Below are 13751 nucleotides of genomic sequence, written 5' to 3' on the forward strand. Positions count from 1 at the left end.
CCGCCTCCCCATAAAAAAAGTATCAAGAATTATAATAGATTTCTAATCAACAGCACTGGAAATAGAAGATAATGGAGCAAATCTTTCAGGATTCTGAAGAAAAACAATTCCCACTGCAGAATTCTAAACCCAGACAAATTAACAAATGTAAGCACTGTCATTTCCACCATAACAAACAAAAAGCTATTTTCAGGCATGCAGTGAATGGTTTAAAACTTTTTCCTTTCATGTACACTTTCTCAGAAAGCTATCTGGGTTGTACTCCACCAGCACAAAGAGGTAGCCCAAGAATGAGGAAGACATGGAATTGGTTTCAACACAGAGATGAGCAGCAAAGCATTGCTCCTAGTAAACAATGGTCCCAGGCTGATGGCTGGGCAGTAGGCCTAGAGAAAACAAACCAAGACAGAAAATAGGAGGGATGTCTTCAAGAAAGAAATGGACTGATAAACTACCTGGTACATTTGTTCTACTGAGAGGAGCTTTATAATTCTGTTAAGAAGTTTAGAGATAAATTATCTTTTTGTTTATTTCTTTGGCTGCACTGGGTCTCAGTTGTGGCACAAAGGATCTTTGATCTTTAGTTAAGGCATGCAAACTCTTAGTTGCAACATGTGGGATCTAGTTTCCCGACCAGGGATTGAACCTGGGCCCTTTGCATTGGGAGCACAGAGGCTTAGCCACTGGACCACAAGGGAAGTTCTGAAGATAAATTATTTTTTTCTAAATTGTATTTATTTATTTTGGCTATGTTAGGTCTTTGTTGCTGTGCAAAGGCTTTCTCTAGTTGTGGCGAGCCAGGGCTATTCTTTGTTGTGGTGCACAGGCTTCTCATTGCAGTGACATCTCTTGTTACAGAGAATGAGCTCTAGCTGTATGGGCTCAGTAGTTGTGGCACTCAGGTTTAGTTGCTCTGCGACATGTGGGGTCTCCCCAGACCAGGGATCAAACCCATGTTCTCTGTATTGGCAGGCAGATTTTTAACCACTGGACCACCAGGGAAGTCCTCGGTGATAAATTATTGACTAGTACACAGAAGACTAAATGAAAAAATGAGATTATTATTATTAGCTGCACTGCTCGGCTTATGGGATCTTATTTCCCTGACCAGGGATTGAACCTGGTCCCATAGCCATGAAAACCCCCAGTGCTAGCTACTGGACTACCAGGGAACTCCCCAAAATGAGATTATTAGCTTTAGGAAATGCAAAAGGCTGTACAAGAAAGAAAATGGAATCACATTATACTGTGGCTCAGCTGTAAAACTTGTGTAATTATAAAATTTAAACAGTAATTATTCATTTAATCAAAAACTGTGAAAGGGTGAGGCAATGTGCATGGGGGAATGTATATGAGAGCTAATATTCCCATCTTCCATAGTGGGAAGTCAATTGATAATGTATACAAATTTTAAAGTAACAACTATACTACCAACTCTTATCTAGAAATCTGGAGGTAAATGTCAGAGGAAACCGCTTTAAAAGCTTAAAGTATAAGCCTAGGGAATAGGAGAGAAGGCAGTTTGCTTTTATTTTTCTGAGTATTGTATTATTTGACCTGTAAAAATGATATACATGCTTTTGTGTGACATAAAAAATAAGTTTTAAAAATGTTAAGACTGTGATAACAAAATGGAAATACAACCTCTACTGGCAACTTGGCTGTTATTTTGGAAGCAACTTCTACTCTATAGAAAAAAAATAGTGGTGAAAATTACTTAGGAGAAACACTTTACTTAATTTCATTTTGAAAATTTACAGGAGCTGGTGATAGAAATGTATAATATAGGGATTTCCTGAGAACAACATATAGGACTTTGGGGGTCTGAATAGGAAAACAATCCATCCTCTCCCCTTCCCATTCTGCTGACATCCCTTTGTGGATGGGAAACACTGGGCTACATGGGAAAATAAGGTCTGGAGCAAGGGTAACCTTGTGGACAACCTACGAGCCCAAGACTTGTCTTTAAGTAAAGACCTGATTTTAATTAGCAAGAGCCACTTAGGACTAACATTAGGAAAAGCAGTTTACCCATTTGCCAGGTCATGAGACATCCATTACTGGTGTCCTCATAATTCTCTCTAGAACCCAGACCATCTACTAAGAGATGTACCTTCCTTAGAATCCCAGCATAGTTATTAGAATAATTCTCTACAAGTAAGGATCACATGTATTATAACATTATCTATTTATATACCTGTTATATAAGTAAGGTATTAGATTAAATGAAAGAAAATTAGTTTCTTTATCCTGAATGTACCCTTCTGTGTTTAACCAATAGTACAACTCCAGTCATACTGTGCATTTTATGTTGCCTTGTCATCAAAAACGGTGTGTCTGTTTTCTTCCCGTATAACTAAAGAAAGATGGTCGACATGAATATCATGTGCCCTAGTAAATATTTTACCTGGTACTGGAAATGGATGGGCTGTAGTTGGCTGTCATTCTGAGACATTTTCTTGGCTAAGGCCTCTTTCAGTGCAAGGGCTTTATTTAACTCAACCAGCTCCTTAGACATCTGAGCTTGACGTAGAGCATGCTGAGTGGTGAAAGCATCAGAAGACCTGCTGCTCTCTGGACTGACGGCCTCTTGCTGGAAAAGATCAGGATAGTGATTTGTAAGAGAAATAAGCAACTGGAGTTCTTAGGCACTGTTTCATCAAGTCTCACAGCCATTTCTCCATTATCAGTCCCTCTGTTCTTTTAAAACTGGCTTCTCATACATTTGCTTTAAACATCAGAAATAAATTGAGCTAATCCATTTCCCTGCTCTCACAAGCACCTTATTTTTTATATCCTTTGACTGACTCTTTTAGAATGAACCAAGTTTCTTGCTCTTTTCTTTATAGGTCTGGCCAACATTTCTTACTTTCACCTTATTCTAAGGGGTCCTTAGAGGAGAGAGGGCTCTGGAAATGGCACTTTGTAATGGTGGAAATGGAGAAGAGGTTTCATTTATTCTTAGAGCTGGCCTCTGGCACCTGATTTATCTTCTATCTTTCTTCTTTCAGAATATAAAAAAATACCAATATATATTTGTTTTAGGGGGGAAAAGCTGTCTCAAGCAAACCATTGTCCAGCCTTTTATTTTGACTTTGCTCTATAACCATCAGCCAGTTTCTAACACATTTGATCTCTTCTTGTGACTTGAATGCTCAAAATATTTTCTTTGGCTCTTTTAGCCCCTAACCACTGCATCTATAGAAAACTATGCTGAGAAAAAATTCTCTTCCATTTCTTTTCTAATGGTTTTTTGATTTTGCCATAATTTTCTAGTTTGTTTCCTTCATTGTCTTGATGTGCTAGACAGTTGATGCAGAATACAAGCATCTAACAAGAAATCAGTACGCCAGACTGCAAATATAGAAAGTGGCATCCCTGAGAAGCCCTGTCACCCATTACCAGTTATACTACTAGAGAGAGATCCTATCCAATTTACGGATTTTATACTTAGCTTAGATTTATACTCAAGAGTTCTAAATTTCCAGGAGGATGGTAACAATCAGGGATTCTCTTCCTCAGCTGAGTGATAAATTATAAGAAATGGTACAGTTAAATCTCCTGGTTCTACACAAAGGGCCAATTACTTACTGTTTCTGGTTCTACTGCAGTATCAATGGCTGCAGTCATGCAAGCAACAGTTTCATCCTGCAATGACAAATGATGTCTCAGTTTAGGAGCTTACTAGTGGGTTTTATATGGGTTATTTAGTTGTTTTCAAGTGTATAGAGAGATCATTTAAGGTATTGGACCAATTCTGTAGTCACATATACCACTCACCCCCCCCCCCCACACACACACGTTTCCACTTCCCAACTCTCAAGAATCTGTCTTCTTTGTAAAGGTCAATTGTGTGGTCTTTGTAAAAATAAGGTCATGTAGCAACTGACATTTATTGCACCTCTCCTGCTCTGCCAGAGGTCACTGAACTAGAGTGAAACAGTCATTCAAAGGCCAAAGTTTAATCCACTTTATAGACGCTACCCTTTCTTTTTATGTTTTAATGTACAGGTCTAATCAGTTCTTATGGACACAGCATCTTAAGATCAGACATAGCAAATAAAGGCAATGCAGCAGAAAAGTGAATATGATGAAGGATTATTTTTGATTTTTATTTTATAGCCAGTCAAGGTAGCAAGAGCCTACTCTACAAGGAAATAAATACCCCAGAAAAATGTGCTCATGAAGTCAGACAAACATACTTCAGAGTCTGTCCCTCATATGCTTTGGAACAAATCATATGCAGTTACCCCAGGTAGTGGTTACTTGAAGGGAAAGGGTAAGCATTGATTCCCTCTCAGAGAAGGGCACAATCCTTTTTGGGGCATTAGAATAACAACCACCTAAAAGGGAGACCTAAAGCCACTTATTAGGACAAATTTGTTTACAGGCTATCATATGAGGAAGCTTTGTTTTTCCCACTGGAATTTAGGTTTTATTTGGCATTGAAACATAAGGATTACCACTTCTGTTTAAGTGATTCTGCAAAGTCCTCTGAAGAAAGGATTATTTTCAAGATGTCATATGATTAAGGTCATAGGTAAAAGAGCTATTGGCTCCATAGCAAGGAGATAAATTTAGGGTTAGCACAGGGAGTCTCTGCATCAGCCTAGTGAAACATTACATAGTTACTGAAACTTGAATCTTATTACCTTTAAGGCAAGGAGTGAAAGAAGCCCTTAGTGGGATTTCCCTGGAGATCCACTGGTTAAGACTCCATGCTCCCAGTGCAGGGAGCATGAGTTTGATCCCTGGTTGGGGAACTAAGATCCTGCTATGTCACACAGTGTGGCCAAAAAAAGAAGAAGAAAAAAAGAGGCCCTTAGTAAATGCTGTTTGTAAAGCATTTTCCTTATTCTGCCTAGAAATTCCTAATCAGTGAGACTCAAAGAGAATTCAAAGGAAGACCCAGTGTTCTCACATCCTTTCTTATTATGATTTACAGTACTGGTGATTCTCCAAGGCTAGGACATACTAAACTCTTCTTAAAAAACAGAGCACTTCAAAATACTACAGGTTAATGGTTACCTCTTCTCCCTTCCAGTTCAGTTCAGTTGCTCAGTCGTGTCTTGTGACCCCATGAATCGCAGCATGCCAGGCCTCCCTGTCCATCACCAATTCCCGGAGTTCACTCAAACTCACGTCCATCAAGTTGGTGATGCCATCTAGCCATCTCATCCTCTGTCGTCCCCTTCTCCTCCTGCCCCCAATCCCTCCCAGCATCAGAGTCTTTTCCAATGAGTCAACTCTTCGCATGAGGTGGCCAAAGTACTGGAGTTTCAGCTTTAACATCATTCCTTCCAAAGAACACTCAGGGCTGATCTCCTTTAGAATGGACTGGTTGGATCTCCTTGCAGTCCAAGGGACTCTCCCTCCCAGTAAGTCTCAGTAAAATGACTAGTTATAGACCTATCCTAGATTAACAGGACCTATGACACTGGCTTTTGGAGACTTTTTCTAGGGCTTTCCAGAGGGTCAGGATCAGAGTAGATCTGATTCAACATGCCCCGAAGAAGATATGTCATTACTTTGAGTTTACCTTTTGGCCCAATATAACTTCAATGCTAAGGTTTAAGCTTTGGTGACATTCTATGTGAACATGTCAGGATTCTGTCTTTATAATCCTAAATGTAAATATATAACAATAGGACTTATTTCAATCTAATAGCCTCTTTCTTCCCCATTTTAAGGCTACTATGAACCTCTTGTAATAAAAAGACATACATTTGCTGAAGGTGATGGTCAGATGAACAAGGCCATGGTACATTGAGCTACATTAACCAGCAATACCCACCAAAATGAAGTTTGTGCTTACAGGCTGTAGGCAATAGCATTATTGGCATGCAAAAATCTTTTTATGGAACTGGTCTTGAAGGAGGGAGTAAAAACAAAAAAGAAATTTTTATTTTGTGGGAATTGAAAGGACTGCATGAATATCCTCACAGGTAACTGTTATAGGAGGTTTGCTTGAATTATATTTTATAGGAAGAAATAGTACAGTTTAGCACTTAAAACCCCAGGAGAAAGGTCCAGGAACAGTGAATGCCTCATAACTGAAAAGGGGGTGTTCGCCCATCACTTAAAATAAAAATAGTTTTAATCCAAAATGAAGGGCACAAGCATTTACATTTGAAACATTTTGCTTTCACTGTAGTGAGTCTTAATAAAAGCCACAGGATACATTGTTGTGTATTTCCAAAAAAAAAAAAAAATGTAGCTAGGAGGGTCTCCAAACAATAGACACAGAAAACTCTGATTCAAAAGTCCAGCAGGAGCCCTGAGTAAAAGGGTTATTCTGCCTAATGGTGACAGTGGATGGAAGCCAGGGACTTTATCAACTTGTGGCAATCTTTAGCACCCTCTTGCTATGTGTGCCGAGTGAATTTTAGCGGCAGACACTGCAATTTTCTAGAGTTCCTCTGAGCCAGCCACCACTAGCAACTTCCTCCATAGGCACACCAGGCATCAGTCATGCCACCAGATCTTCACTGAGGATATGACTTCTATTATTTTGTTAACTTTGTTCCATTGATTTCCTTCTTCATCTTTCCCATGTGACCCAAAGACCCAGAAATAAGATGATGTAGAATCCTTTAAGATCAGTGTAGTGGCTATGAACAATGGTGCCCTGGATCACTCTTTTTTGATCTTAATAAGTTTTGGTTCCAGCAGGGTTCTGCAGCCTTGACTATCTGAATTCTGAGGCAGTCTCTCACAAAGTTTTCATACCTAAGATGCTTCACATCTATTACAGATGGTGAAATTGAACCTTGTGATAGTCATTCTCTAGCATGCACTCTGTCTTCAGCTACAATGATGTTCTTACCATGTTCTAAACATTTATACCTCTGCTTTTGCGAGTACCTTTTCCTCTATATAGATCATCCTTTCCCCTTTTTCTGTGTGGCAAACTCCTACTCATTTTTTAGGACCCAGTTTCTTCTTCCTGAATTTTCTAGGCAGTTAATCACCCCTTCCGTTGGGCTCCCATCACTCTTTGCTCATATTGCTGATGTAAAAGGGTTAAAACAGACATGAGTGAGAGTTCCTAGTTTTCCTTGCCTCCTTTTCCTTTCTCCCTTTTTTGCCAACTCTCCCACCTGTCATCCTTGGCCAACTGACAAAAAAACAAGACTTGCAAAAACAATTCTTGAAAATAATTAGATAATCAGCAGCATGGGATTGCATCAAAATTCTTGAGCAAGAAGCATGAAAACCGGAGCATCCTCCAATCAAAAGATTCATAGCAACTAACAACAAAAACTGCCACCTGAGTCAAACGACAAAGATACACATACCTATCTTCTTACCCTATGAAACTCCAATCATATTTCAACTCAGGGAGTTAGCTGGAGTTCAGGAGACCCTGGAGTATATCAGCTGAATAATGTCTTTAATCTTGACTTAAGTCACTTGAATTATTTTCTTTTGATATTAATGCAGTACCTAGCAAGGTTACACAGCTAGTGAGTGGCAGAATGGGCTTCAAACCAGGGTTTTTCTGGCCCTGGAACTCAGATTCTCAAATACTATGGCCTATTTGTTGGATAAATGAACTGTCATCTTGGACTACCTGTTACAATTTTATACAGTACTACTTATTCTAAAACACTGCTTTCTAGTCTTTTGGTAGTTTACTCATTTAATCTCTTGAACTGGCCATCCTAAACATTCCCCCGCAATATTGTATGGTATTTTTTTCACTGACTCTTTAAGAGTAAAATAAAGGTCTGGATGATTTTATGATACTCTGTTGACAACTCTACAACACCATGGGGCAAGACCCAGGGTAGAGAATCACAGTTCTGGTAAAATTAAAACCTCTGTTTCAGAGCTGTGAATATCTAGCAGGTATTTACATACACATTACTGCTTCATAATAATAATCAAGAAAGTACAGATGGAACAAAACAAATCCTAATCTTTTACCAACCATGACCCTGAACATAATATGATTTTGATTTTTAAAAAAAGTATTTATGCCTAAGGACTAAGAGAAGGAACATCAAAATAAGAGGTTTTTAGGATGGTAGGACTGTAAGAATTTGTCATCTGGAAAAAACAACAACCTCCGTCCCAATAAAACCCACCCACAACTACTATAAGAGTTCTAAAAATAAATAGAAGTGGGAACTTATAGCAGAATGATCAGTCAAACTAATTTATTACTGGTTATAAAAGAGAGCTATGGTATTCCCTGGAGGCTCTACACTATGGGTCAGAATCCTGCTTATTTAAAATCTGGGTATGGTATAAGGCCTCTTATTAAGTTAGCCTACAATGAAAGGACAGCAAATCAATGACTGCTGCTTGAACTACCCAGGCAATTTTGCACCCTTGTGTTGCTGTTTCCAGTGTGTGATTAGAATACTGAAATAATAATGTTCCATTGCACATGTGATCTATGAGTGTTTTAACTAATTCAATATTCAGATTGTATCCAATGATCCATGATCTTTGTCCTCAACAGCTCACAATCGAGTTGTTTCAGCAAAAAGTACAGGGTTAGATGGGTTTATAAGGATCAAGAGAAGCAAACGAAAGCAATATGGCTATTTATACTACCCTTACTTAGCTTACCGATAGCTGGGTAATCACTTGCTGCAGGTTACGAATTATCTCTACATTTTCTTTTAATTCCTGGTCTTCCAAAGTCTCCACTAGCTTTTGAAGATCCACTTTGCAGCTGAAAATTTAAGCAAAGGAATCCAAGGGTTAATCAAAGGCCAGTGAGTCCATGGTTATGCACTAAGGTGGTATAGGTCACTAACAAACATCTGGGAGGAAACTTACGCTGCATGCTTCCTGAGCTCTTCTAGCTTGGCATTCATTTTTTCATTTGCTTGTTCTGTCTGCAACAAAGATCCAAGAGATCATCAGTGGAAGTGTCTGATAGCCTCACCTAATTATGCCCTCTCTTCTACTCTTAATGGATTACAACCTAGGTAGAGAGGCTGCCTCATTTGTTGTAACAGAGGATTTACTGGGCTTTGGTTATTTAGAAACGTGTTTCTTAACAGTCATGGAAATTAGCCCTTCAGTCAACATGAGCTACTAAAAATAGCATCCAAGCAGCTGGGTCTTCTGCTTGTAATGAAGCTCAGCTATGGGATGGAGTGTGAAGCCTTAATTCCATAGAGAACCTTGCAACTGGGGGAAAAAGCAATACTTCCTGGCATGCTATTCCTTGCTGTGTGCAAAAGCCCACTTGCCTGATAGTTTTAGCAAAATAAAGCAAGAAAAAGGATGAGGTATAAGAATGATGGCAGAGAAGACAAAATGGCAGAGACAGCTACGTTTTGGAAAGGGTGATTGATACTTTTCATTTTATTTTAATCACAGTATCTGTAACATGCTAGATGCTGCAACAGATTTGGGAAGGGCAGTTTATATAGGACAAAAATGTGCTTGTTATGAAGTTCTGACAAGACATCAAACAAAAACCCTTTGGGCAGCCATTGTAACAACCTTAAAAAGGTCAGATGGGTACGTGGCTAGAATAACAAGTACTGTCTGTTACGTCAGCCACACTCACATGTTACATAGCTTCTAGGGTTACTTCAAAGACATAAAATGTAGCACTGGGAGATAGAAAACTGTATATAAAAAATTCCCTAGATCCAATTTTCACCCTTCTGCTAGTAATGGACATTACAATGGACCTAGGATTTGGCCCCCTTTAAAGAAATATTTAAGCAGCTTACCCTTCCCTGACTGGAGTACACTGATGCATGAAGGTGTATAAATTACAGATGTTCAGTTACATTTTAGTGGAAACTCATTTTCACTGCTGGCAATAGCTGTGTTTAGAGCTGTATTTACAGCTGTGACTGAGCTGTATTTAGACTAGTAGAAAAATGTTCGTGACAAGAGCCAGAACTGAACCAGGAGGTTACTATCTGACAGGTAGTAGGACACAAAACTGATATAGTTAGTTACATTGTGATCCACCATTTGAAAATTGACCATATGTAGAATGTGCTAAAATTAATTCCCCAGATGTTTCATCTCATTATGGCAGCTGTTGGGATGGGATGTGAAATGTGACAACATTTGGGGAAGGGAGATAGAAAGGAACTAAAATCTTAGTGAGGAGATAGTTACTTGGTATTATGGATGATTAGGTAGAACTTAAGTTGACAGAGGGACCTGGTTCTTTCCTCTCTGCTCTTTTAGAACAAATCCATTTTAAAATGGGATTCATGAAGATTCTTTGTGGTAGATACATAGGTATTCACAATATAATTCATTTAACTTCTCTGTATGTTTGATTATACTTTGTTGGATTTTCCCTGGAGGGGTTCCATGGAGGATATGGCAATACTAACCCATTTCTTTTCATGTAACTTGTCTCTCATAATGAGAAGCACATTAAATATTTCAGAAACTAAAGCTATTAAATGTCCAGACTGCTAGTTTAGTCTTGGAGCCTCACCAAAATGATCCTCTCCAACATTTGAGCTGTCTGACCAGCAGCCTCACTTAGACCACGACTTAATTTTTCATTCTCCTCTACCAGTGACTGATTCTTCTCCATTAAGGATTGCAGATTCTCTGATGGCTCCACACTGAAACAAAGAAAGTAACATATTAGAAAAATATCTGATCAATAATACCTATATTAGAGGTGGATTAAAAATATATATCCCATAGGCCTTTGCAGGGCTTGGTTTAAAATTACCCCTCACAAATCTAGAAAAAGTATGTCCATTCTTCCAGCCAAGGTAGTATACTGGATAAATAAAAATGTATGCCTGAACTACTTTAAATTAATGGTTTGCAGGAAAGTAATAATTTAGAGCCAGATATGGTTGGAAAATTCTGAAAGAGATGGGAATACCAGACCACCTGACCTGCCTCTTGAGAAACCTGTATGCAGGTCTGGAAGCAACAGTTAGAACTGGACATGGAACAACAGACTGGTTCCAAATAGGAAAAGGAGTATGTCAAGGCTGTATATTGTCATCCTGCTTATTTAACTTCTATGCAGGGTACAACATGAGAAACGCTTGGCTGGATGAAGCACAAGCTGGAATCAAGATTGCTGGGAGAAATATCAATAACCTCACAAATACAGATGATACCACCCTTATGGCAGAAGGTGAAGAAGAACTAAAGAGCCTCTTGATCAAAGTTAAAGAGGAGAGTGAAAAAGTTGGCTTAAAGCTCAACATTCAGAAAATGAAGATCATGGCATCCGGTCCCATCACTTCATGGCAAATAGATGGGGAAACAGTGGAAACAGTGTCAGGCTTTATTTTTCTGGGCTCCAAAATCACTGCAGATGGTGACTGCAGCCATGAAATTAAAAGATGCTTACTCCTTGGAAGCAAAGTTATGACCAACCTAGACAGCATATTAAAAAGCAGAGACATTACTTTGCCAACAAAGGTCCGTCTAGTCAAGGCTATGGTTTTTCCAGTGGTCATGTATGGATGTGAGAGTTGGACTATAAAGAAAGCTGAGCACCAAAGAATTGATGCTTTTGAACTGTGGTGTTGGAGAAGACTCTTGAGAGTCCTTTGAACTGCAAGGAGATCCAACCAGTCCATCCTAAAGGAGATCAGTCCTGGGTGTTCATTGGAAGACTGATGTTGAAGCTGAAACTCCAATACTTTGGCCACCTGATTCAAAGAGCTGACTCATGTGAAAAGACCCTGATGCTGGGAAAGATTGAGGGCAGGAGAAGAAGGGGATGACAGAGGATGAGATGGTTGGATGGCATCACCATCTCAATGGACATGGGTTTGGGTGAACTCTAGGAGTTGGTGATGGACAGGGAGTCCTGGCGTGCTGCAGTTCATGGGGTTGCAAAGAGTTGGACACGACTGAGTGACTGAACTGAACTGATGTTTGCAACAGGAATGACTAACTTTTATCCTTAGTTCTTGGTTTAAGATCTTTTTACTTATTCCAAATATGTAAGAAGTTTCCCTCTTCTCATTCTCAATCCTTCATTAAAGATTAGGGAAGCAGAGAAAGAAGAGGTATGGAGGAGGTAGAAGTGAAACTCCTCATGGTCAAACTTTAAGTTCATCAACATAAGTGACTTACCGATCTGCTGTACAGTTTAGAGAAATAGCATTTAGGGACCAAAATGTTGAAATGATGATCTGTGGTCACTAAGGACACATTTCACAACTTTCCATAAATAAGTGCTCCCTTCTAAATGCTTGCCTTGCTTCAAACTGATGACCCACAGCCTCCTGTTCATTTGTCTATCAATTTTTAATGGCTTAGTGTGGGTGGTGGCAACAATAGCATTCATTTCAAATAGTGAAAGGAAGGGACAGAAATAGTTGAAAAGATAAGAACGTTTGGAATTTATGCAGATAATTTGCTATATCAGTTCCAGAATAATGAAGCAGATCAATAAAAAGCAGTTTTGATTTGCCTTTTTTTTTTTTTTAACACACTGGGATTAATTGTTCAAAAGACTGGAAAATAGGACTGGCAAAAAAAGATCAGAAGAAATATGAAGATTCGATCTGAAGGAAATGGCAGGGGGAAATGAATAGTTGCAAGGATATAATAAAGAGAAAAAAGGACAGGGAACAGCTGTTCTCAATCTCAAGAAAGAACAGAAAAAGAGTTTAATAACAGATGCCCTCTCACCCAGTTTAAGACTTCCACGAATTCTTATAGAAGATCTTAGCATGTTCTTTATCCAAAAGTTATCTCGCATACAGGGTTATCATTACCATCTTTCTAAATTCCATATATATGCCTGAGTATACTGTATTGGTGTTTTTCTTTCTGGCTTACTTTTAACCTCCAATTAAAATAAATAAATTTATATTAAAAAAAAGTTAAAAAAAAAAGTTAATAAGCAAGGCCACACTATAGGGTCTCATATTATACTCTTGAGAATTTATTAGAACTCTCATGAAGGAATGTTCCATTAAAATGTGGATTATAAAATAAACTATGGGTAAATTTAGAGTTATTTTAGATTGTTCTGATTTCTTTATTGTTATTAAACTTCCATGTATCATTCATGCAAGTTGACAAGCTCCAAAGTAATGATACTTTTTACTCAATAGTTTCTTTCCCTCTAAAAATTTCCAAGGTTTCTCCATATGGAGAAAATACAATGGAAACCAATATTTCCTCTTTTCAGATGCTATTTAACTGCCAATGCCACAAGGAATTCAAGTTGAGTATGTGCAAATTGACAAACAGGCTCAGAAAATCTATACAAAAGCTTCAATGACACACATTCAAAAAGAAAAAGTATTTAACCTAAGGGAAGAAGCAAAAAAAATCAAGTATGTAAACTAAATTTTGTTAAAAAGCCTTAAGAAACACCTCTAAAAATATAACTGTACATTTTTGAGCAAAGAGGCAGCATCTTTATTTCTCTGAAAAACATTGAACAATTGAGCTAAATTGATTCTTTCATCAACTGTTTCTTAAAATCTGTTACTTTTGTAGCTGAAATTATATCCTACAGGTTATTCTAGGTAGTCAGAAGTCTGAAATGATTTTGGTTAGTCTTGTCTTACATGAAACAAGTCTATACTAAATTGAAAGGAAAGGAAGATAGGTCAACTGCTTCTAAACTGGCTATACTAGAACGAATGTTTAGCAGACCCTTTAAAGGATCCAAGCTTTCTTCAGTTTCTTTATCCAACATTCTTAAAATATTATCAGAAAACCAAGATTAAATGATCCAAAGAGGGAGGAATTCAAAGAGAAAGGCAGTCATTTCTGGGTGATAAAATTATGGCAATTCTAAGATTTATTCTTTA

The 13751-nt window shown here is 38.2% G+C and overlaps 1 protein-coding gene across 1 annotated transcript in view; it reads right to left on the reverse strand.

The window, feature by feature from the left end:
- The window catches only part of KIF4A (kinesin family member 4A), a 129831-nt gene that overhangs the window by 48178 nt on the left and 67902 nt on the right, over positions 1–13751 (reverse strand). The window contains exons 10-14 of the mRNA XM_068962400.1: positions 10436–10568; positions 8794–8852; positions 8581–8686; positions 3592–3648; positions 2408–2593 (exon numbers count right to left, since the gene is read on the reverse strand). Of these exons, the coding sequence (XP_068818501.1) occupies positions 2408–2593; positions 3592–3648; positions 8581–8686; positions 8794–8852; positions 10436–10568 (541 nt within the window). The remainder of the gene's footprint in view (positions 1–2407; positions 2594–3591; positions 3649–8580; positions 8687–8793; positions 8853–10435; positions 10569–13751) is intronic.

This window comes from Capricornis sumatraensis, chromosome X, assembly GCF_032405125.1.
Source record: "Capricornis sumatraensis isolate serow.1 chromosome X, serow.2, whole genome shotgun sequence".
NCBI classification, from domain to species: Eukaryota; Metazoa; Chordata; class Mammalia; order Artiodactyla; family Bovidae; genus Capricornis; species Capricornis sumatraensis.